At 41.9% G+C, this 25,297-nt stretch overlaps 1 protein-coding gene across 5 annotated transcripts in view; it reads right to left on the bottom strand.

Annotated features, from left to right (window-relative positions):
* Positions 1–25,297, bottom strand: part of DOCK2 (dedicator of cytokinesis 2) — an 850,676-nt gene that overhangs the window by 232,595 nt on the left and 592,784 nt on the right. For all 5 annotated transcript variants that reach the window (XM_056516504.1, XM_056516506.1, XM_056516505.1 and 2 more), the window contains 2 exons: positions 24,063–24,161; positions 21,388–21,482 (listed from right to left, as the gene is read on the bottom strand). In XM_056516504.1, coding sequence (XP_056372479.1) covers positions 21,388–21,482; positions 24,063–24,161 — 194 coding nt within the window. The remainder of the gene's footprint in view (positions 1–21,387; positions 21,483–24,062; positions 24,162–25,297) is intronic.

Raw genomic sequence — 25,297 nt, 5'->3', positions numbered from 1 at the left:
AATCTCTATACTAGCATTCCACAAGATAAAGGGGTGGAGTGCATCAGGGAGATTTTGTCGCATTCCGGAAAGTCTGATAAAGTGACCCAATTTATTTGTGAGTCCTTGGCATTTATATTAAAAAACAATGCATTTCTGTTCGACGAAGTGTGGTACAGACAGATCGGGGGTGTGGCCATGGGCACCCCCGTGGCCTGCACCTTTGCAAATCTATACGTCGCCTCATTCGAGGAAAAATACGTGTTCACTACCTCCAATCCTTTCCTGAAGTTCGTCCGGTGCTATCTCAGATTCGTCGATGACGTGTTCATCGCCTGGGATGGCACCGCGACGAACTTCAGGGAATTTGTAGAATACCTCAATGAAAAAAATTATATGAATCTTAGATTTACTTACAAAGTCGATTCGAAAAAAATGGAATTCTTAGATGTTCTTATTGAAACAGAGGGAGGGGAACTCCGTACATCAGGTTACAGGAAGCCCACAGCCTCTAATTCTCTGCTTCAGTTCTCGAGCTATCATCCTCAACACACAAAAACCGCTTTACCTTACGGACAATTTTTGCGTTTGAGACGCATCAACGATACCGATGAAAAGTTTATTTCTCAAGCCGAAGAACTGAAGCAGAGGTTATTGGCTCGTGGTTACCCTGTATTCATTATTAATACAGCTCTAAAAAGAGCCTTAGCACAGGATAGAAACAATCTACTCGCAATTAACAAAAACAAAAAACCCAAAAAAGATATTAAAGTAAAATCCTCCGATAATCCAGTATCTAGGTTCTCCTTTTCTTTCAAATTTAGTCCCCTTGAAAAAGTTATAAGAAGAGCGGTACATAATAGTTGGTCCTTGATAAAAAGTGACACCGACCTAGGAAAACTTGTACATGATAGACCTCTCATTACGTTCAAGCGGTGTAAAAACCTGAGGGATGCAGTTACTAGTAGTAACTTCTGTTCGAATCCTAAAACCACTGACTGGCTCACAAAATCTGGCCCCACAGGGAACCACAAGTGTGGTACATGTATATGGTGCCCCAATATGAAAATAGGCAAAAGCACCCAAATTGGTGGAGAAATTATACATGTTAACACCTTAATTACCTGTAGAACCCAGTGGGTTGTGTATGCGATGACCTGTTCATGTGGAAGGTTTTATATTGGTAGCACAAAACGTACCCTTAATACAAGATTCAGGGAACATGTTTACTCAGTCAAAACTAAAAAAGGTGCACCCCGTTTTATCGAACACATGAACAGCGAGCATAACGGCATCTGTAATGATCTACTGTTTCAGGGACTCGAGGTTGTCCGCAGCAAAGAAAATTCAGACAAAAGAAAACTCCTGTTACAAACAGAAGCCAAATGGATTATAAAACTTAATGCTGCCGGCAACCTGGGACTCAATGAAAGAGTAGACTACAGTGTCTTTTTGTAATTCATATTCCTACGTTTCAGGTTAATTTATAACCTTTTTGCTTCCTTTTTCCTTTTTCTTCTTTTCTGTTTTTATAGATACATTTTTATAAAAAGAATAATTTTTGTAATTTTTGTACTTTTCTATATGCATACTATTTAGATAGAAATCTTTTATACTTGTAACAAATCCTTTGCATTACGAGTTGTTATTTAATGTTTTTAATATAATAGTTAGCACGCACCTGTTCCGGGTGCGTCACCCAGGGAGGTGTGCTCTTAAGGGTGACGCATCACGGAACAGGTAGGGTCTGAAGAAGCGTGATACGCACGCGCAACAGCTGTCACCCAGCTTCTCACTGATGAGCTAGTCCTACCTTCTGGCCTCCGTGCTCCATGTCTCTGCACCGTTGAAATGAAATAAAAGAAAATTGCACCGTATCCTGGTGAGTGACGTCCCTCTCTTTCTCTTTTGTGCATATCTATAATTGTATTATTTTGAATGTCAGGTGGTATTCTGACAATTTCTGATTATAAAGGAATTTTGGAATCTCTGACACAGGTAAAAATAAGTATTTTTAAGTATACTATAGCACATTTTTCTGCCCTCATAAGTGCATACCACATACCTACATCTAAGTAGTGTACTATTTAGTACCTGTTAATCTGTCAAGGGTTTATATACTGGTAAAGGGCAGCCAATAGTACACACCTGCTGCTGTTCTAGACAAATACTGTTTTAAGCGAAGTGAAGTGTATTGTATTCCCCTCATAAACGCAATAAGTATGTCAGGCAGAGTAGTAAATTTTCAATTTCAAAATCCTTCATTTCCATTTCAAAATCTTAAATGTAAAAATCATACATTTCAATGGCCTCCTCATGCTTTAGCCAACTTCAGGCTGTGTCATTCAGACAATATATGGTTTACGAATGCTGCTGGGCCTGGGCCTAAAAAATTTTTATGCTAGCACTAGCTACAGTAAATCTTCAATGATATCTTGCACACATTCAAGGCACCCAGTGCCAAAGACAGCAAAACAACCCCAAAACATCATGGAACCTCCACCATATTTTACTGTAGGTACTGTGTTCTTTTCTCTGTAGGCCTCATTCCATTTTGGGTAAACAGTAGAATTATGTGCTTTACCAAAAAGCTATATCTTGGTCTCATCTGTCCACAAGATGTTTTCCCAGAAGGATATTGGCTTATTCAAGTTCATTTTGGCAAAATGTAGTCTTGCTTTAAGTCTCTGTGTCAACAGTGGGGTCCTCCTGGGTCTCCTGCCATAGCGTTTCATTTCATTTAAATGTCGCTGCATAGTTTGCACTGAGACTGATGCTCCCTGAGCCTGCAGGACATCTTGAATATCTTTGGAACTTGTTTGGGGCAGCTTATCCACCATCCGGACTATCCTGCGTTGACACCTTTCATCAATTTTTCTCTTCCTTCCATGCCCAATGAGATTAGCTCTAGTGCCATGGGTTGCAAACCTCTTGATAATGTTGCACACTGTGGACAAAGGAAAATCGAGATCTCTCGAGATGGACTTGTAATCTTGAGATTGTTGATATTTTTCCACAATTTTGGTTCTCAAGTCCTCAGACAGTTTCCTCTTTCTGTTGTCCATGTTAAGTGTGGCACACACAGACACAATGCAAAGACTAAGTGAACTTCTCTCCTCTTTATTTGCTTTCAGGTGTGATTTTTTATATTGTCCGCACCTGTTACTTACCCCATGCTTGAAACAATCTTATTTTTCCACAATTTTGAAAGGGTGCCAATCATTTTTTCCAGACCATTTTTGGAGTTTGGTGTGACATTAATTCCAATTTGCTTTTTTCCCTCAATTTTTTGGTTTAGTTCCAATAAACACAAAGGGAATAAACATGTGTATAGCAAAACATGTATTACTGCCATCCTTTTCTGTGAGAAATACTTAATTTTCTAGAAAAATTTCAAAGGTGCCAACATTCACGGCCATGACTGTATATATATATATTTTTTTTTTAGGGTTTCACTCTGGGATGGTCTTTTGCCGTAGCCAAGGACGCGTTTTTTCACAATAAACCGGCAAACAGCAAGTCCTTATTAAACAGGTTGCAGGTTAAACAAAAACACACAAAACATAAAAATAACACCTACGCCATCTAGCCACATCACTACACATGTAGCATGCCCTGACTATTAACTGGGGGGCAGACAGATGAATGAAGAACAGGAAATAGGTGGGAAAGACCTTAAGTGAATAATAAAACCAGAGCCAATTAAAGTCAAACCACTTGACCTACATTCCTTTGATGTTCTATTACCTATTTGACCTTAATTGGATGTGGTCTCTTTATTCAATTAACCTTAATTTGCTCTAATTAGAGCAGCTATTGTATATGTCAAAACTTTATTTCTTCCATTCTCCCAGGATGGCCATAGACTCCCTGCCAGTCCCACTGTACTGGATTCATTAATTTCAACTCCCATCATTACCTACATAAAAAATTTAAGATTTTTCACATACAGAGCAGAGCCATTGGAATTGCAAGAAGAGTTTTTCAGTAATTTGTCAATGAAAACCAGGTCATACTGTAGAAATACAATGACATAGTATTTCCAAATCACATTAAATACATACATACATTATTGTCCCAGCCATCTGCCTCTGGATTACAACTTGAAGTATCTTTAATTTCTGATAGAAGACCTCTGTAAATGTATGCATTTTAAGTAAAGTAAGGAAACTGTCAGCCTTTTTTTGCCTACTGTATTGTACATATTACTGATGTCCCTGTCCTCAGCTCATCTCTGACCCCCACAATTAGTCATGCCACACATCTAAATGTACCCAAAAAATTAAATAAATGGGGGAAAAAAAATAAAGTCAAACAATATATAATATCGCTCCCGATAATTAGTCCCTGTAGTACCTGCATTAATAGACAGATCAGAACAGGTGTAAGAAGTGACACCTGTTGGGATCTGTCCATTAATGCAGGTACTACAGCTCCCAGCATGGAGCAGAGTGTCCTCCATTTTGGGAGCAGTAGTACCTGCAGTTAAAGAAAGATCACAGCGGGTGTCACTCCTGACACCCACTGTGATTCTCCTGTATAATGTATAGATGCAGACGCCGGCCACTCTTTTCTGGTCTCCTGCACTGCCGTATATATACCTATTATTCATATTTCCCGCAGAGAGTAGTGATTTGCTGGATCCATCTGGCCAATAACAGCTCTCTGTGGGAAATATGAATCTGTGATGTGAAGAACTTCACATCGCAGAACATAGTGCAGGATCACCCAGAAGAGTGGCCCGCTTCTATACATTATACAGGAGGTGTTACGCCGAGCGCTCCGGGTCCCCGTTCCTCCCCGGAGCGCTCGCCTCATCTTCATTGTTGCAGCGCCCCGGTCAGATCCACTGACCGGGTGCGCTGCGGTCCCGCCTTCAGCCGGGATGCGATTCGCGATGCGGATAGCGCCCGCTCGCGATGCGCACCCCGGCCCCCGTACCTGACTCGCTCTCCCTCGGTCCTGTCCCGGCGCGCGCGGCCCCGCTCCCTAGGGCGCGCGCGCGCCGGGTCTCTGCGATTTAAAGGGCCAGTGCACCAATGATGGTGCCTGGCCCAATCTTCCCAATTAGCTTAATTGGCTCCCACCTGTGCACTTCCCTATATCACCTCACTTCCCCTGCACTCCCTTGCCGGATCTTGTTGCACTTGTGCCTAGTGAAAGCGTTCCCTTGTCTGTTCCTAGTCCGTGTTCCTGACCTCCTGCCGTTGCCCCTGACTACGATCCTTGCCGCCTGCCCCCGACCTTCTGCTACGTCCGACCTTGCTTCTGCCTACTCCCTTGTACCGCGCCTATCTTCAGCATCTTCAGCAGTCAGAGAGGTGAGCCGTTGCTAGTGGATACGACCTGGTCACTACCGCCGCAGCAAGACCATCCCGCTTTGCGGCGGGCTCTGGTGAAAACCTGTAGTGGCTTAGAACCGGTCCACTAGCGCGGTCCTCGCTATCCCTCTCTGGCACAGAGGATCCACTACCTGCCAGCCGGCATCGTGACAGTAGATCCGGCCATGGATCCCGCTGAAGTTCCTCTGCCAGTTGTCGCTGACCTCACCACGGTGGCCGCCCAGCAAGCCCGACAGATCGCCCTTCTAACCCGTCAGCTGTCGGAAATGTCCACCATTTCGCACCAACTTCAGTCGCAACTTCTCCAGCAATCTTCTCCTCCGCCAGCTCCTGCACCTCCTCCGCAGCGAGTGGCCACTCCTAGCCTCCGCCTGTCCTTGCCGGACAAATTTAATGGGGACTCTAAGTATTGCCGTGGCTTTCTTTCGCAATGTTCCCAGCACTTGGAGATGATGTCGGACCAGTTTCCTACTGAAAGGTCTAAGGTGGCTTTCGTGTTCTGCCTTCTGTCTGGAAAAGCCCTGTCATGGGCCGCACCGCTCTGGGACCGCAAGGACCCCGTCACTGCCTCTGTACACTCCTTCTTCTCGGAAATTCGAAGTGTCTTTGAGGAACCTGCCCGAGCTTCTTCAGCCGAGATTGCCCTGCTGAACCTGGCCCAGGGTGTTTCTTCCGTTGGCGAGTACGCCATTCAGTTCCGTGCTCTTGCTTACGAGTTGTCCTGGAATAGTGAGATTCTCTGCGCGACCTTTAAAAAAGGCCTATCCAGCAACATTAAAGATGTTCTGGCCGCACAAGAGACTCCTGCTGACCTACATGAACTCATTCATCTAGCCACTCGCATTGACATGCGTTCTTCCGGATGGCGTCTGGAGCTCCGCCTGGATATGGACTTTGTTCGCACGAAGCGTTTTTTCTCTCCGGCTCCTCTCTCCTCTGGTCCTCTGCAATCTGTTCCTGTGCTTCCCGCCGCGGAGGCTATGCAAGTTGACCGGTCTTGCTTGACACCTCAAGAGAGGACACGACGCCGCATGGAGAATCTTTGCCTGTACTATGCCGGTACCGAACACTTCCTGAAGGATTGTCCTATCCGTCCTCCCCGCCTGGAAAGACGTACGCTGACTCCGCACAAAGGTGACACAGTTCTTGATGTCAACTCTGCTTCTCCACGCCTTACTGTGCCTGTGCGGATATCTGCCTCTACCTTCTCATTCTCTACTATGCTCTTCTTGGATTCCGGATCTGCAGGAAAATTTTTTTTGGCCTCTCTCATCAACAGGTTCTACGTTCCTGTGACCAGTCTCGCCAGACCCCTCTACATCTATTGTTTTTACAATAAAAGATTGGACTGTCTCGTACGTTTCCACACAGAACCCCTCCTAATTTGCATCGGACCTCATCACGGAAAAATTGAGTTTTTTTTCCTCAGGTTCTTTGGCCCCAAGAAGAGGGGGAGACCCAAGGGGGGGGGTACTGTTACGCCGAGCGCTCCGGGTCCCTGTTCCTCCCCGGAGCGCTCGCCTCATCTTCGTTGTTGCAGCGCCCCGGTCAGATCCACTGACCGGGTGCGCTGCGGTCCCGCCTTCAGCCGGGATGCGATTCGCGATGCGGATAGCGCCCGCTCGCGATGCGCACCCCGGCCCCCGTACCTGACTCGCTCTCCCTCGGTCCTGTCCCGGCGCGCGCGGCCCCGCTCCCTAGGGCGCGCGCGCGCCGGGTCTCTGCGATTTAAAGGGCCAGTGCACCAATGATGGTGCCTGGCCCAATCTTCCCAATTAGCTTAATTGGCTCCCACCTGTGCACTTCCCTATATCACCTCACTTCCCCTGCACTCCCTTGCCGGATCTTGTTGCACTTGTGCCTAGTGAAAGCGTTCCCTTGTCTGTTCCTAGTCCGTGTTCCTGACCTCCTGCCGTTGCCCCTGACTACGATCCTTGCCGCCTGCCCCCGACCTTCTGCTACGTCCGACCTTGCTTCTGCCTACTCCCTTGTACCGCGCCTATCTTCAGCATCTTCAGCAGTCAGAGAGGTGAGCCGTTGCTAGTGGATACGACCTGGTCACTACCGCCGCAGCAAGACCATCCCGCTTTGCGGCGGGCTCTGGTGAAAACCTGTAGTGGCTTAGAACCGGTCCACTAGCGCGGTCCTCGCTATCCCTCTCTGGCACAGAGGATCCACTACCTGCCAGCCGGCATCGTGACAGGAGGATTGCAATGGGTGTCAGAAGTGACACCCGGCAAGAACTGTCTATTAGTACAGGTACTAGTACTCCCATCACGGAACAGTCTGTTCCATGCTGGGAGTAGTGGTACTACCTAAAAAATTTACAAAATCTAAAAAAAAATTTTAAAAAGTTAAAGATACACACACGCACTTTATTATATTGATTCACCGCAAATTTATTCGGATCAAATCAAATTTTTCCAAAAAATTCAGCAAATCAGCCGAATCTAATTTTTCTAAATTCGCTCATATCTAGTAAAAACCTTAGGTGACACATTCACTTTAAAATCATTACTACATAAGATTTGTCTTTGTCATAAAGGCATGTATTATATATGAAGATGATAAGGATTTAGACAAGGTAAATCATATTCTGAATGCAGATATAAAACACTTTCAGGAAAATGAATTACACAAGTGAAAAGTAAAAGAGTCACCAGGGTTTTACTGCTAAACTTTGCATTTGTCTTGAAAAACATTTACAATTTTCATATACTAAAAAATCTATTACAGTTCACCGTTTCTATGCTCCAAGAAATTATTGAGGATTATTTACTATTCTGCTGTTTGCTGTATCCTCCTCTGTGTATTGTGTATTATTCCTGATCCACAGTCCTCATGGACAAAATAGCTACTTGGAACAGGTGCTGACCCACAGTCCCTTTTCATTGACTGGTGACTGTGAAGGAGAATTCTATTCCAGCCATGTAGCACATTGAACAAACACCTTTTATGTTTATCTAATAAAATGTTGCTGCACTTGTTTATATTTAAGACTCATATAAACCCTTGTGTTTTCAGTTTTCTTTCAGCTGCATCTGAATACAAATGAGATATCCGGAGATAGGATAACTTTTTCATATAGTACTTCTATTTTAGAACATAGTCCCTTAGAGAGCCATTAAAATATATATGCCAATGTATTTTAAATAAATTCAATGCAGATGCTGGAGACAGAGTTTACAGTGTATATTATACAAGTTTGGAAAACAATAAATAAAATGTAAATAAATGCATAGCAATAGGAGATGGAATATTCTACCAAATAATGCACCAAACCGATCCTTAGTCATTGTGGATTTATAAGTAACAAGCTTTGTTGCAGAAATTTCTGTGACTGTATTATTCACCTGAATAGCAGTTTTGGGCGTCCCCAGTGAGTGAACATCCCTGCACTTGTATGTTTTTTACACCACTTAAACCATAAAAGAAGCTTATTGTCACACAAAATACTTCATCTCTATTTGCTGTACACTTAGCAAGTTTTGACAGCTTTTTGGTTTTTTTGCAATGTTTTTTTTATGTGGCCAGGTGTTACTTTATAGGGGTATTCCAGGAAAAAAAATATTTTTTATATATCAACTGGCTCCAGAAAGTTAAACAGATTTGTATATTACTTCTATTAAAAAATCTTAATCCTTCCAACAATTATCAGCTACTGAAGTTGAGTTGTTTTTTTCTGTCTGGCAACGGTGCTCTCTGCCGACATCTCTGCTTGTCTCGGGAACTGCACAGAGTAGAAGAGGTTTACTATGGGGATTTGCTTCTACACTGGACAGTTCACGAGATAGGTGTCATCAGAGAGCACTTCAACAGAAAGGAAAAACTCAACTTCAGCAGCTCATAAGTACTGAAAATATAAAGATTTTTTAATAGAAGTAATTTACAAATCTGTTTAACTTTCTGGAGCCAGTTGATATATATAAAAAAAAAAGTTTTTTTTTTCCTGGATAACCCCTTTACAGTCCATTGTGCATTATTGAACACACTGTATACAATAGGTTTTCCACTGAGGTTGACAGTGGAAATGTTATTTATTTAAATATATAGACTGCTCTAGGCGTTTAACTTTTTTTTTTTTAAGTGGAAATTTCTTCTATAGACTTCTCTATAGAATTTAAATATTTTAAAATATATATGTAGAAAGGCACATTAACATAAAGGCATCTAAAACATTGCATGTGATTTAACAGAGTACAGTAATATTAAGGACTGAAATAGTATTGCAATGCAGTGCCAATAATGGAGTGAGATTAATATCCAATACCTCTGCCACCAAATCCTTGTTATTTTGACATGTTTAACATTCTACAACCTGAAGTCTAACACTTTATCATAAATAGTAAAACATAGAGGTGGCTGTGTGAACTCAAGCTTAAAGGAAAACTGTCAGCTTGCTCCCCCACTGGTTAGTGCGGGGGACGCTGATCAGTTTGATGCCTACCGTGCCCGGATCTGCCCCACCGTTCCGCCAAAATCGTCATTTTTCTGTATATGCTAATTAGGTGCTAACTGGCACAGGCAGGGTAACTGGCATTCTGACGTCATTGCCGCTAGTCTGCAGCTCCGCCCAGCTCATCAATATCCCTCCCCTCCCTCCACCTCTCCCTATTCATTACAGAGCGGGGAGAGGTGGAGGGAGGGGAGGAATATTGATGAGCTGGGCAGAGCTGCGGACAAGCGGCAATGACGTCTGAATGCCAGTTACCCCGCCTGTGCCAGTTAGCACCTAATTACCATATACAGAAAAACAAAGATTTTGGCCGAACGGCGGGGCGGATCCGGGCACAGTAGGCACCAAATTGATGAGCGTCCCCCGCACTACCAGCCAGTACCGCTGAATAGTGCAGGGGGAGCAAGCTGAAAGTTTTCCTTTATAGACATTATCCAGTAATAAAAAAAAAACAGAGCTAATTTCTTCTAAAAACAATGCCAGCCCTTAGGTTGTGTGTGTTATTGCAGCTCACTTACATTAAAGTAAAAGAAATCAAGTCGTAATACCACACAACCTGAAAACAGTAGTGTCGATGTTTTAGGAAGAAATTAGGTTTGTTTTTCTATTCCTGGATAACCCCTTTAAAAGGGATAATTTTATGTTTAAAGAGGACATGTCACCTAACCTCACCTAACCTACCCGTCTCAGTAAACGCATTGAAATAACAATTCTGGAACATCTTTTCATCTAGCTGTGTTGTACCATTCCACATCATACTAGAAATGTATTACTTGATAGCCAAGTGGGTGTTACCAGTTGGAGGTGTGTCCCTTAAGTGTCTGAGACTGTCCAATCACAGCTGACAGTGTCAGATGGTATAAAGATACACCCTAACTGGTAAAACCTAATTGGCTATTGAGCCATACATTTATTTCTAGGAGGAAAGACAGAACCACACTACAAAAATCTATGTCAAAAGATGTCCCAGAATTGTTATTTCATGGATGCATTAATTTAACAGGCAGGTCAGAAGAGGTGACAGGTCCTCTTTAACAGAGATAAGTGGAGATCAGCAAGTCATAAAAAATAAGAGATCCAAGGGGTTTATCAACCGACACTTTACCACGCAGTGCATATGTTAGGGTAAGCCGCTCCAGTAAAGCAAATAAATATTCAGCCAGGCACCCCGTGTAGCTTGAATCCAGTGTTGTAGTTTATTCAGAACAAAGGCAAGTTACATAGAATATGCATAATATTGCATAATATGACATATTTCGGCTCACTTCAGAGCCTTTGAGAAAGGCCCATTTGAGTAGGGCTCAACATCAAGCCGAAAAACGTTGTGTGATTTGAAGCATTCTCCATGTAACTTGTCTTTGTTCTGAACAAACTACAACACCAGATTCCACCAGCTACAGGTGAGTGCCGTTCTGCATACTGTACCTACCTGAAAGAAAAGAAGAACACAAATGTAACTGTAAGAGACAGTGATCCTGTGGGAGGTGGGATTACATAGACATTAAGAAAACCTGTCTATTTCAATTATGTCCCTTTAGTGTAATGTATCCGACTGAATCATCTGTCATATTCTATACATGTAAATTATACATCCATAGGACAGACGGAATTCTACTTTACATTCATGATGTGTTTGTTCCCTGCAGTCTAATCTATTAATATATTCAGACATCTATCTCTTCATAGCTATAGGTTTATCCACCAATGTTCAGAAGAGACAGCTGTCTAGGACACTTATCAGAACTGTGTGTCGACATGTAGCGCCAGGTTCAGAGTTTTGCCTTAGGGTATGTTCACACTACAGATTATGAAAGGAATCTCCGCTCGCAGAATTCCGCGAGTGGAGATTCCATTCTGGCAGCCGCCGCCGCAATACTTCGGCGGTAGGACTGTGTGGCACTGCGCCGTCACCATTGATGGCTATGCAGTGTTCGGGGATGTATTAACACGCCTGTGATCAGTGTTATCGGCGCTTGACTGCTCCTGCCTGGATCTCAGGCACGGAGCAGTCATTCGCCGATCGGACACCGAGGAGGCAGGTAAGGGCCCTCCTGGTGTCCTGTCAGCTGTTCGGGACGCCGCGATTTCACCGCGGCGGTCCCGAACAGCCCGACTGAGCAGCCGGGTCACTTTCACTTTCACTTTAGAAGCGGCGGTCAGCTTTGACCGCCGCTTCTAAAGGGTTAATACCGCACATCGCCGCGATCGGCAATGTGTGGTATTAGCCGCGGGTCCCGGCCGTTGATGAGCGCCGGGACTGACGCGACCGACGCTTCATATCGCGGGAGCCGGCGCAGGACGTAAATATACGTCCTGCGTCGTTAAGGGGTTAAGGGTTTTTCCGTTTTTGCACTTTCGTTTTTTCCTCCTTACCTTTTAAAAATCATAACCCTTTCAATTTTCCACCTAAAAATCCATATTATGGCTTATTTTTTGCGTCACTAATTCTACTTTGCAGTGACTTTAGTCATTTTACCCAAAAATTCACGGCGAAATGGAAAAAAAATCATTGTGCGACAAAATTGAAGAAAAAACACCATTTTGTAAATTTTGGGGGCTTCCGTTTCTACGTAGTGCAAATTTCGGTAAAAATGACACCTCATTATTCTGTAGTTCCATACGGTTAAAATGATACCCTAATTATATAGGTTGGATATAGTCGTACTTCTGGAAAAAATCATAACTACATGCAGGAAAATGTATATGTTTAATAATTTCATTTTCTGACCCCTATAACTTTTTCATTTTTCCACGTACAGGGCGGTATGAGGACTAATTTTTGGCGGTGTGATTTGAAGTTTTTATCGGTATGACTTTTGTTTTGATCGGACTTTTTGATCACTTTTTATTCATTTTTTAATGGTATAAAAAGTGACCAAAATACGCTTTTTTGGACTTTGGAATTTTTTTTACGTGTACGCCACTGACCGTGCGGTTTAATTAACAATATATTTTTATAGTTCAGACATTTACGCACGCGGCGATACCACATATGTTTATTTTTATTTACAGTTTTTTTTTTTTTTTTATGGGAAAAGGAGGGTGATTCAAACTTTTATTAGGGAAGGGGTTAAATGATCTTTATTAACACTTTTTTTTAACTTTTTTTTTGCAGTGTTATAGGTCCCATAGGGACCTATAACACTGCACACACTGATCTCTTACACAGATCACAGGTGTGTATTAACACGCCTGTGATCAGTGTTATCGGCGCTTGACTGCTCCTGCCTGGATCTCAGGCACGGAGCAGTTTTTCGTCGACCAGACACCGAGGAGGCAGGTAAGGGCCCTCCCGGTGTCCTGTAAGCTGTTCGGGACGCCACGATTTCACCGCGGCGGTCCCGAACAGCCCGACTGACTAGCCGGGATACTTTCACTTCTAAAGGGTTAATACTGCACATTGCCGCGATCGGCGATGTGTGGTATTAGCCGCGGGTCCCGGCCGTTGATGAGTGCTGGGACCAACACGATGTGATGCGGGGTCGCGCTGCGACCCTGCTTCATATCGCGGGAGCCGGCACAGGATGTAAATATATGTCCTGCGTCGTTAAGGGGTTAAAGACCAGGCCAGTTTACACCTTAGGACCAGAGTGTTTTTTGCACATCTGACCACTGTCACTTTAAACATTAATAACTCTGGAATGCTTTTAGTTATCATTCTGATTCTGAGACTGTTTTTTCGTGACATATTCTACTTTAACATGGTGGCAAATTTTTGTGGTAACTTGCATCCTTTCTTGGTGAAAAATCCCATAATTTGATGAAAAAATTGAAAATGTTGCATTTATCTAACTTTGAAGCTCTCTGCTTGTAAGGAAAATGGATATTCAAAATAAAAAAATCGTTGCATCATAAAATTGACAAGTTTTTACTTTTGGAAGACACCAGAGGGCTTCAAACTTCAGCAGCAATTTTCCAATTTTTCACAAAATTTTCAAACTCTGTTTTTCCTGGACCAGTTCAGGTTGGAAGTGGATTTGAAGGGTCTTCATATTAGAAAAGACCCCATTATAAAAACTGCACCCCCCAAAGTATTCAAAATGACATTCAGTCAGCGTTTTAACCCTTTAGGTGTTTCACAGGAATAGCAGCAAAGTGAAGGACGAAATTCACAATCTTCATTTTTTACACTCACATGTTCTTGTAGACCCAATTTTTTAATTTTTATAAGGGGTAAAAGGAGAAAATGTTTTCATGTATTTGTAGCCCAATTTCTCTCGAGTAAGCACATACCTCATATGTCTATGTAAAGTGTTCGGCGGGCGCAGTAGAGGGCTCAGAAGCGAAGGAGCGACAATGGAATTTGGAGAGTACATTTTTCTGAAATGGTTTTTGGGGGGCATGTTGCATTTAGGAAGCCCCTATGGTGCCATAACGGCAAAAAAAAAAAAACATGGCATACTATATAGTGGTCTCGGACTGCAGCCCTCCAGATGTTGCTAGGCAACTTACCGTCTTCCGTCGGATCCAGGGAGCCTACTGCACGACATCGCCGCCCGCCAATCTCCGACGCCGATCGTTGCTCGCAGCCTTCGCAGATCGGTAAGTGGACTCCGGCACCGGTCCTCTGTCGTTTCACCGTTCTGCCCCGCCTATTGTGGGTGGGCAGGATGGGGGAAAACAAAAGTTAACCCCCCCCCCGCCCCCCGATCTGCTATTGGTGGTCGCGTCTAGACCACCAATAGCAGGGATAGGAGGGGTGGCGCCCCTGCCACCTCACTCCTATCTCTTCAGGGGGATTGTGGGTGTCTTAGACACCCGCGATCCCCCTTATATTCCGGGTCACCATAGACCCGTAATGACCCGGAATCGCGGAAATCAAAAGTGTGAATTCACTTGCGATTTATGCTGATCGCCGACATGGGGGGGTCTAATGACCCCCCTGGGCATTTGCGCGGGGTTCCTGCTGATAGGTATCAGCAGTCACCCCGGTCCAGTCCCCGCCCGGCGGAGACCGAAATTTCCACGGACGTATGAGTACGTGCCTGGTCCTTAAGAGGTTAACAGTAAATTTAGCTGTAGTGACCAGCGTCGGGCAGCTGCTGCCAAGGCAAATAAAATCATTGTGTGCATCAATAGGGGCAGGACAAAGAAATCATTCTACCACTGTACAAATCACTAGTCAAACCACACATAGAATACAATGTACAGTACTGGGCACCAGTGTACAACAAAGATATAGTGGAGCTGGAGAGGGTTCAAAGACGGGCAACCAGGGTAATACGGGGAATGGGAGGACTACAATACCCAGAAAGATTAGCAGAATTAGGGTTATTTAGTTTAGAAAAAAGAAGGCTTAGGGGAGACCTAATTACTAGGTAAAAATATATCAGGGGGCAGTACAGAGATCTCTCCTATGATCTATTTATACCCAGGACTGTATCTATAACAAGGGGCATCCTCTACATCTAGAGGAAAGAAGGTTTCTACACCAGCACAGACGGGGGTTCTTTACTGTAAGAGCAGTGAGACTGTGGAATTCTCTGCCAGAGGAGGTGGTCATGGTGAACTCTGTAAAAGAATTTAAAAGGGGTCTGGATGCATTTTGTAGATTAATAACATTACAGGCTATGGATTTCAGATTGATAATTTATTTATCAATGATATAGAGGATGGTATTAACAGCTCTGTTTCTATCTTTGCAGATGACACCAAGCTTTGTAGCACAGTACAGTCTATAGAGGATGTGCATAAGTTACAACATGACTTGGATAGACTAAGTGTCTGGGCATCCACTTGGCAAATGAGGTTCAATGTGGATAAATGTAAAGTTATGCATCTGGGTACTAATAACCTGCATGCATCGTATGTCTTAGGGGGGATTAAACTGGCAGAGTCACTGGTAGAGAACGATCTGGGTGTACTTGTAGATCACAGACTACAGAATAGCATGCAATGTCAGGCTGCTGCTTCCAAAGCCGGCAGGATATTGTCATGTATCAAAAGAGGCATGGACTCAAGGGACAGGGACATAATACTCCCCCTTTATAAAGCATTGGTACGGCCTCACCTGGAATATGCTGTTCAGTTTTGGTCACCTGTCCATAAAAGGGACACTGCGGAGTTGGAAAGGGTGCAGAGACGCGCGACTAAACTAATATGGGGCATGGAACATCTTAGCTATGAGGAGCGATTAAAGGAGTTACAATTGTTTAGTCTTGAGAGGAGACGTTTAAGGGGGGATATGATAAACGTATATAAGTATATTAATGGCCCATACAAAAAATATGGAGAAAAACTGTTCCAGGTTAAACCCCCCCAAAGGACGAGGGGGCACTCCCTCCGTCTGGAGAAAAAGAAGTTTAGTCTCAAGGGGCGACACGCCTTCTTTACCGTGAGGACTGTGAATTTATGGAACGGTCTACCTCAGGAACTGGTCACAGCAGGAACAATTAACAGCTTTAAAACAGGATTAGATACATTCCTGGAACAAAATAAGATTAATGCTTATGAAGAAATATAAAATCTCATCCCTTCCCCAATATCGCGCCACACCCCTACCCCTTAATTCCCTGGTTGAACTTGATGGACATATGTCTTTTTTCGACCGTACTAACTATGTAACTATGTAACTATGTAACTATGATACCAACTCAGTAGGGACTCATTAGGGTTATAGGTTGAACAAGATGGACTCTGGTCTTTTTTCGACCTTATGAACTATGTTACTAAACCTTCACATCAAGACTACTGCTCCGGATGTATTTTTGAGCCAGTTTAGAGCTAAATAGACTCTCATTACTTGTCTCCTAAAACAGTTAGGGGCGGTAAGACATATTTCAACCCTACTAACAGCAACCTTATTACAGCGACCCCTTACAGCATCTACAGGGCCCTTTCACTCCATGAATGACCTGAATTCTCTAGCCCAACTATCTAGGCTCCAAAAAAAGACCTAATGACTCTCCTGGGTTTCTACATTTTACACCCTACAGGATTTCCATACCAGGCTGACTTTGCTGCAGAGCCCATCAGACCCCCAAGAGTTTGCTGCTCACAGATTGGCAATGCTAACAGTGGATACTTAACACAATATTCTGCAAGCCATTCATTTCCATGGACAGTCTGTATCTAGCCTCAGGGTAGTAGAAACAGTTGCTTTACAAACTCACCATCCGCTCCCTGATCTTCAGGCTTTGCTTGACCAGGAAACATGATTGTTCTTTCTGCAAATGACCACCCTTAATGAACAGGTCACCCTCCTGATCAACTCCCCATGGGTCTGTGCAGATGGACAAGCCAGTGTCTTGATGTCCAAGCTGGGACAATAGCACAAAGGCAACAACACTTGCCACTTCTCTTTGGCACCAGGAACCCTGCCTTTTATAACTTTTCCTAAACATGGTGGTGAAGCACACTTGTGTCACGATATAGTCTCCCTGCCAGAACTAGGTCCCTTCAGGGGCTATGCCCATATCGGTATCTTCTCTAGTGGTAGGCGTGCCAGGAGAATTTAACCTGTGTTGCCAGCCACTGAAATCTGACATGGCAGTGGTATTAGTTTTATATAACATAATAGGATAGGGAATAATAGACTGATCAGTGTCAGTCTGGCAGCTGGTGCCCCCACCGATCATTAGAAGGGAGGAAAATTGTCTCTCTGAATAAATAGAGTGCACCACGCTTGCAGCCTGTATACCATTCTTACTCTATTGGCTCTCACACAAGCTCAGTTCAGTCCAAGCAGTAGGAGCCCAACCCATCAGCTTGCTATCCCTTGTTATGTGGATAGGGGATAACATTGCTGACGGGAATACCACTTTAATAATATGATAATGTCTCAATACTATAGTGGACAGCATGTAAGCAGAGATTGCTATTTACTAATATTACACATTTTTCACTGTAGGAAAAAGACCTTTGGTATTACTACAACAAGTTCTCAAAGGGATTGTGCAGATTAGAAAAAACATGGATAATTTCTTCCACAAAGTGTGCCACACCTGTCCAAAGGTTACGTGCGGTATTACAGTTCAGCCTTGTTTCATTAAGTTTAAGGGGTACTCTGACATCAGTTTTTCATTTTCCCATTATGCCTGGGCTGCCGTCATAAAAAAAAAATAAACTTTGACTTACCTTCTTCCACTCCCTTGGTGCCATTAGAATCGCTCTCCCGTCCTCCTGTCTTCTTCCTGCTAAATAAACTACTAAAACCCTTTACAATATACTCAGTTGTGCTCCCCTGTCATTGCTTCCCGGTCTCTATATGCTTACTGTATATTAGGATGCAGTAATGACAAGTAAAGTGACTCTGATATCTGGTCAGTCACACAACTGTGATTCTGTACCCTTTAAAATTGAATATTTAAATCCATTACTTAATAAAACAATAAACATTACTGGGTGGAAGACAGAATGAGCTTATGGAAGCTTTATTTATTTACCATGCCCCTCTTTTTAATATATCAATAGCACTTTGTAATATTGTTAATCGATGGTGATGATGATATTACAACTATTTCATCTGACTTTATAGCACTATTCGATTTCATGCCCTTATTTACCGTCCAGCTGAAACTGTAATGCAAGTTTCTAACAAATAAGACAAAATGGGATGAACTTCACCTGAGCGGAGAATATGCTGTACACACCGGCAAGGAGCACTTGATTTACTTCTAGTGTCACAAGATATTTAACTAAGAGAAAAACCCTGACAGGAGAAAGTGACAAACAGTGCAATGCATTCCTCATAGAAGCAATACTTTACACACCGGGGGATTGTTTTCATCTCTCATCTGCCTCACTACAATGCGCACCCATGTATGGGAAACAAGCCAAGCTACAAGCCAACACAATGACGAGAATCCATTCAGAAGCTGAGTAAATTAAATATCTCACTGCTACAGTTTTCTCCGGATTAACTGCTGTAAATGACAGCGATAAGCAAACGCGCTCTCAAGTTTTAGTTTTATTTAAAGCAACAAATCTAGAACGACAAAAATGGTATACATTGATGATATAGTGCTTACTATATGTGATCTGTTAAAATGGAAAAACGTTATTAAAAACAAAAAAAAGTTAATTGTTTATATCATACAAAAAAAGATGATACGTGCGTTCATTCAGGGATTTTCAGATTTTATATAAAAAAAATGCTTAGGGCTTATGCACACAGTTATATAATAGCTCTGTTTTGTAAAGAGCTTTCATAAGACTCATATCATATGATATCATTTCATATTATATGTATGATATCGGGCATATCGAATGCCCCCAATATCATATAGAGGCTTTCTTCTCTGTGCTAATTTAAGTTAAAAAACAAAAACAAAATTGTGGCATGCTCCGCCATACTCAAAATTTTACAGTAAATTTTACATTTCCCACCAATATTATTTTCATATATATATATATATATATATATATATATATATATATATATATATGTATACCGTATTTTTCGCCCTATAGGACGCACCGGCGTATAAGACGCACCCAATTTATAGGTGCAAAATCTAAAAAAATGAAGATTTTGAACCCAATAGTGGTCTTCAACCTGCGGACCTCCAGATGTTGCAAAACTACAACTCCCAGCAGGCCCGGACAGCCGTTGGCTGTCCGGGCCTGCTGGGAGTTGTAGTTTTGCAACATCTGGAGGTCCGCAGATTGAAGACCACTGCATAGGAGGTAATACTCACATGTCCCCGCCGCTCCGGACCCATCACCGCTGCCCTGGATGTCGCTCCATCGCTGTCGCCGTGTCTCCGGAACGTCTCTGCTGCCGGCCAGGTATCCTCGCTCTCCGTCGCCTCCATCATGTCGTTACGCACGCCAACGCACGCACGCGACGACGTGATGACGAGGAAGGAGAGCGCCGGCCATACAGGGGATCCCTGAACGTAGAAGACACATAGGAGGCAGGTAAGGTCCCCCCCCCCCCCCGGGGTCCTGTAAGCACTAACCCGGCTATTCAGTCGGGCTGTTCGGGACCGCCGCGCTGAAATCGCGGTGATCCCGAACATCCCGACTGAACAGCCGGGTTAGTGTCACTTTCCCTTCAGACATGGCGGTCAGCTTTGATCGCCGCGTCTGAAGGGTTAATACAGGACATCACCGCGATCGGTGTTAGCCGCGGGTCCCGGATGTTGATGGCCGCAGGGACCGCCGCGATAGGGGTGTATTCGCCGTATAAGACGCACCGAATTTTTCACCCCAGGGAACAAAAAGTGCGTCTTATACGGCGAAAAATACGGTATATATATATATATATATATATATATATATATATATATATATATATATATATGTGTGTATATAGATATAGTAAGAAATAGTTGCAGCACAGCTAAGTCCCAAAGCAAAAATGGGTGCCAGCGTCCAAACCTGATCAGGGCCTTCTTTAGACATAAAATTCCAATGGTGCAGCACTCCAATAAAAAAAGGTGCATTTTATTCACACATATCTCAATACAGCAATGTTTCTGCTCTTATGGAGCAATTTTCAAGCCTTTCAGGCTTGAAAATGGCTCCATAAGAGCAGAAACATTGCTGTATTGAGATATGTGTGAATAAAATGCACCTTTTTTTATTGGAGTGCTGCGCCATTGGAATTTTATATATATATATATATATATATATATATATATATATATATATATATATATATATATATATACATACGTGACATCTAGGTTATCAAAACTGGAGTCTCACACACCGGTCTTAAACTATCCTGCGCCAAGAGATTCTAATATCTTCACCAGGAAATAAATGCATGAAAACCGTGTGATGAAGAGTTCCTATTAAAATCAGAGACCTGGATTTAATGAATTTTTGTGCAAATTTTAATGTGATATTGACCCCAAAGTTCTGTTTTTATGTGTATATTGGAGAAGAATAAAAAATCTTTTCAGCAACCAATTACACATGCAATATGCCCACAAATGACATCCTACAGATGAAAATGAAAAATTGTAATTATTCACCTGGTATTTGTTTTACCAGTTGATCTCAAATACATAACATGTAAAAAACAAAAAAAAAAATACAAAAGTAGTGACATGTTAATTTTCTTGCATATTGTATTAGACAGTATTAAAAAAGTGCTAAAAAAAAGTCCATATCGGAGTTCGACATGCATCAAGAAGACATGCATAATTTGAAAAAAAGCTTTTAAGGTAAAACGGTCACCCGTTCACCCGCACTATAACCCAATACACTGGGTTATAGTGCGGGTGAACAGGAGACCGATGCAGGGTCTCGGACTGCTATACCTACCTGCAGTCCAGAACCCCGATCCTTAAAAAGTCCCCCTCTTTCAGCGCTGACTTGCGCTCTGGAGGTGAGCCCACCAGCTGGATTTAAATGTTTCTAAGTGCTGGTCATGTAAGCACTCATGCCTACTGAGCGCTCTTGTGACCAACGCTTATGAATATTTAAATCCAGCCGGGCGGGCTCACCTCCAGAGCGCAAGTCAGCGCTGAAAGAGGGGGACCTTTAGAGGATCCGGGTTCCAGACTGCCGATAGGTATAGCAGTCCGAGACCCTGCATCGGTTTCCTGTTCACCCGCACTATAACCTGGGTTATAAGTGCGGGTGAACGGGTGACCGTTTTCCTTTAAAAGCTTCAATTTCTTTTTTATGCTTTGTGACCCAATAACATTCCCTTACCTGTTCTGTACCATGCTCATAGTCATCCAGTCCGAAGGATAAACATTCTTTCCAATAAGATCTTTAAACATTATAAATGTCTCCATTAAAAAGTCCTAGAAGTAATGGAAGAACATAGCTGCTGATAAATAAATAATATGAAATACAAATGGCTATGAAATAAATAGCCAAGTTAAAATGTTTTTATTTTAAACAGGAAGAATAGTTCAAGAGAACCTATCACCTATTTTAGTCTATGTTTTCAATGTTCTGGAAAATTCTAAATCTACATAACACCCCCCCCCCCCCCTCACCACCACATATGATGCAGTTCTTCTGGTTTTGAGGCGGAAGGTCCCTGCTACAGAGTGACTATGGGCAGAATCTTAGTTAGCAAGGGAATCTTTACAGGATCACATAATAATATTCTGATAATATAATGAGGTGTGGCCTATTCACAGAATGGGTGTGGCTTATCAGACTCAAGGACAGGCCTTTGGTGCAATCTGTAGCCATTAGGACCTACATTGATAAGTAGTACAAATGATCAGTATGGGGTATGTATATGTTTTGTGTGTGGTACAGATTATGTGTTTGAGTTTTTTGTTTTGAATGGAACTTTTATGTCCTGTGTTTTCTGTTTGGCATATGTCCAACGTGTGGGAGGCATGTGTGCCTCAGGTGTTAAATGTATGGGTGGCATGTATGCAGCATGTTCTCTAAGTATGCTTCTTTTTTTTACATTTGATGTGTTTTGAGCAGGAAAAATTTGAAAGTGTAAGAATCTGAGCAGCTTTGGCAATGACCAAATTGTGAATGGATTAGGGTATCTACAAAATGGTAAGTCCTAAAAGGTGTTCCTTGTATGCATTGGTAGGACCTACCAAAAGGGGTACAGCCAGTCATGGGTGCCCTAAGCTTATTGATGATGTTCCAGTCCCAGAGAAGAGCTACTGTACGATAAATTGATAGAACACACAGGTGTCAGAAACAATGTTTAAACTAGAAAACTGACCTAAAAAGTCATACATTTTTCCTCCAAAACACCGAAAAAGTTGGAAATTTGTGTACAAAATGTGTCTTGCGCAAAATATTGTGATTTTTTTTTTTTTGGGCCAGAAAACTAACATGCATGCTTTAATGAATCCACCCTGAAGTGCACTACGGTCTGCTACATATCAGGCTGCTTAGCCATAGATAAGTCAGAGTACCCTTGGTACTGTCCACTGCTATAAGTCCTGCAATGAGCATGTGACGCTAAAGTGTACCTTTCGCTTTAAAAAAAACAAAAACGTTTTACATTTTGTAGAGAAAGTTTTGATCGGTCAGGGTTTGAGTGTTCAGATCTTAAGCAATTGTTAGAATCAGCAGGAAGAAAGAGTGGCTGGACAAGACAATCCCATAGACTTACACTGTCTCGCTTAGCGTGTACTTCTTCCAGCTAGTTCTATTTATTGGTTGCAGGGTGAACACTCAGACCTTGATCGACACGTCAAACGTTTTTTTTAGTTTTTTTTTAAGTGACAGCTCTTATTTAAGAACTGAACTATGGAGGTGGTCTGATCTAGAGAATCATGCAGGATAATGCATCTTGCCACAGTGTAGAAACTGTTCAGGAATAGTTTGAAGAATGTGACAAATAATTTAAAGCATTGACCTTGGTTTTAAATTCTCTATATAGCAAAGTATTTCAGTTTCTGTAAAAACATGTCAGATCCACATCCAAGTCCTTACCCTAAATTTACAGGACTTAAATATATTGGTTCCTTTATTTTTAATCTTTACAAATGAGTGGGAAGGAGGATATAGACCACTTCTATATACAATACTTATTATAAGCATGGCCTGTGTATTATAACCAGCACCCACAATGGATTTTGGCTCTATACATGGAATGATAGATGGCCATTCCTTTCATAAGACACAAGGGAAGAGATAAAGAAAACGTGTCTAGTTCTTGGACAGTGTAAATGTAGGTTAGATAGTCTAAAAAGGATTTTAGAAATCTGTGTTTATTACAGGTTTCAAAGTTTTACCAAAATAGTAAAAGGTGAAAAACATGGATTGACAGAGCAATTCATTTGACGTAGTTCTAAGTCAATGAAAGGGAAAGAAATCCTTCCATGCAGAACAATAACAGGATACCCGAAAATGTAAACCACGATCAGATAGAGTGGTTGAAATCAGATTAGAGTGAGCTAGTGGCTGGCAGCTATGAGAGTTTACCTTTGAGCAAAAAATATGTCCCAAAAGTTGGTAAATTTATTGTACATGGTGTTGAAATTGATGTCCTACTTCTGTCACTGACACCACACTACTCTCTAAGCACAGCACACATCATTTTTTGTCTAGTCTGATTTACCAGTTATTTTGGCACAAACTGTGATACAATTCTGGCACACACTCTTATTTATCTCCCCCCAAATATTTGTTTTGCTATACTCTCTTAGAAAATAATTGGGTATTGTTTTTTGATCCATCAAATCCATGCCAGATGATAAATATGCCGAATGGTCCATAGGTCCAGCACCATACCCAATTTTAGCCTATAGGGGAAAATATGGGGGGTTTGACTCAAAACCTTTAGCTTATGGAATTCTATGTTCCCATCCATTGCGATTAAGGACAGTGTCGGATCAGTGGACAAATGTGAACCCAGCCAAACAATAACATAGATAAAGTCACGCAGAACTTACCACTAAGTCTGAACTTGACTGAAAAGTTCCAATGTAATGAGTATAATGTTTGTCATCCATTTGCTGTAGAATTGCCGTCATACATGCCACAAAATTACTCTGAAATATTTCAAATAATAACAATTTAGTATACATTTTAATAACATCATTGTCATCGATTTAGTAATAGAATAAATATATAATATAGAACTGATGAAGAAAATGTCAGGGAAAACAGGACCATAATATTCTGCTGAATAATAATAATAAAATATTTGTTATTTGACATAAAGAACATTTTATACAAATACAAATGTAAGAAAGTAATAGACCAACATTTATTCTAAAACCTTCTAGACAATAAAAGTTAATTTCAAAACAAAGGAAAATAAAAACTTGTTTTAGACTGTAAACAACTGCAAAGTCATTGCAGAGACTCTGGGACTTCAATGAAACACAGTTAGAACTATTATGCCCATATGACGTAGAATGGAGTTAATCTCCATAGAGTAGAACACCTTACACAATACTCCAAGGAAATGGCAACAGCAAAATATAGGAGTCACAAAACAACACAAATTACATCCAAATAACAAATGTCGCTCTATTAACAACTGACGTGAGTGTTCATAATTCCACAATACATAATGATTAGTAGTGTTGAGCGGCATAGGCCATATTCGAATTCGCGAATATTCGCGAATATATGGACGAATATTCGTCATATATTCGCGAATATTCGCATATTCGTAATATTCTCGTTTTTTCGCAAATGCGAAAAATTCGCACATGCGAAAATTTACGTATGCGAAAATTAGCATATACTAAAACTAACATAAGCAAAAATTCGCATATGCGAAACTTAGCATATGCAAATGTTCGCATATGCGACAATTCGCACGCCAGTCTCACACAGTAGTATTAGAGCCTTCTTTACACCACACAAGCTGGAAGCAGAGAGGGATGATCACTGTGATATGTAATGTGAAAAAAAAAAAAATCAAAATTTTTTTTAAAAACTAATATTCGTAATTACGAATATATAACGCTATATTCGTGAAATTCGCGAATTCGCGAATATGCGATATTCGCGAATAATATTCGAATTGCGAATATTCGCGAGCAACACTAATGATTAGGGGAAGATGGGATTCATGGGAGGGTGGCAATGCAAAAATGATTGTTATGGCTGTTCCTTTCCCCCAGTTATTTAAGATATTTTATGGATACTTAAAACACAAGTGGAACTTAAAGGG

Source organism: Hyla sarda, chromosome 4 (assembly GCF_029499605.1).
Source record: "Hyla sarda isolate aHylSar1 chromosome 4, aHylSar1.hap1, whole genome shotgun sequence".
NCBI lineage: Eukaryota > Metazoa > Chordata > Amphibia > Anura > Hylidae > Hyla > Hyla sarda.
This window is presented reverse-complemented; position numbering and strand designations above follow the sequence as displayed.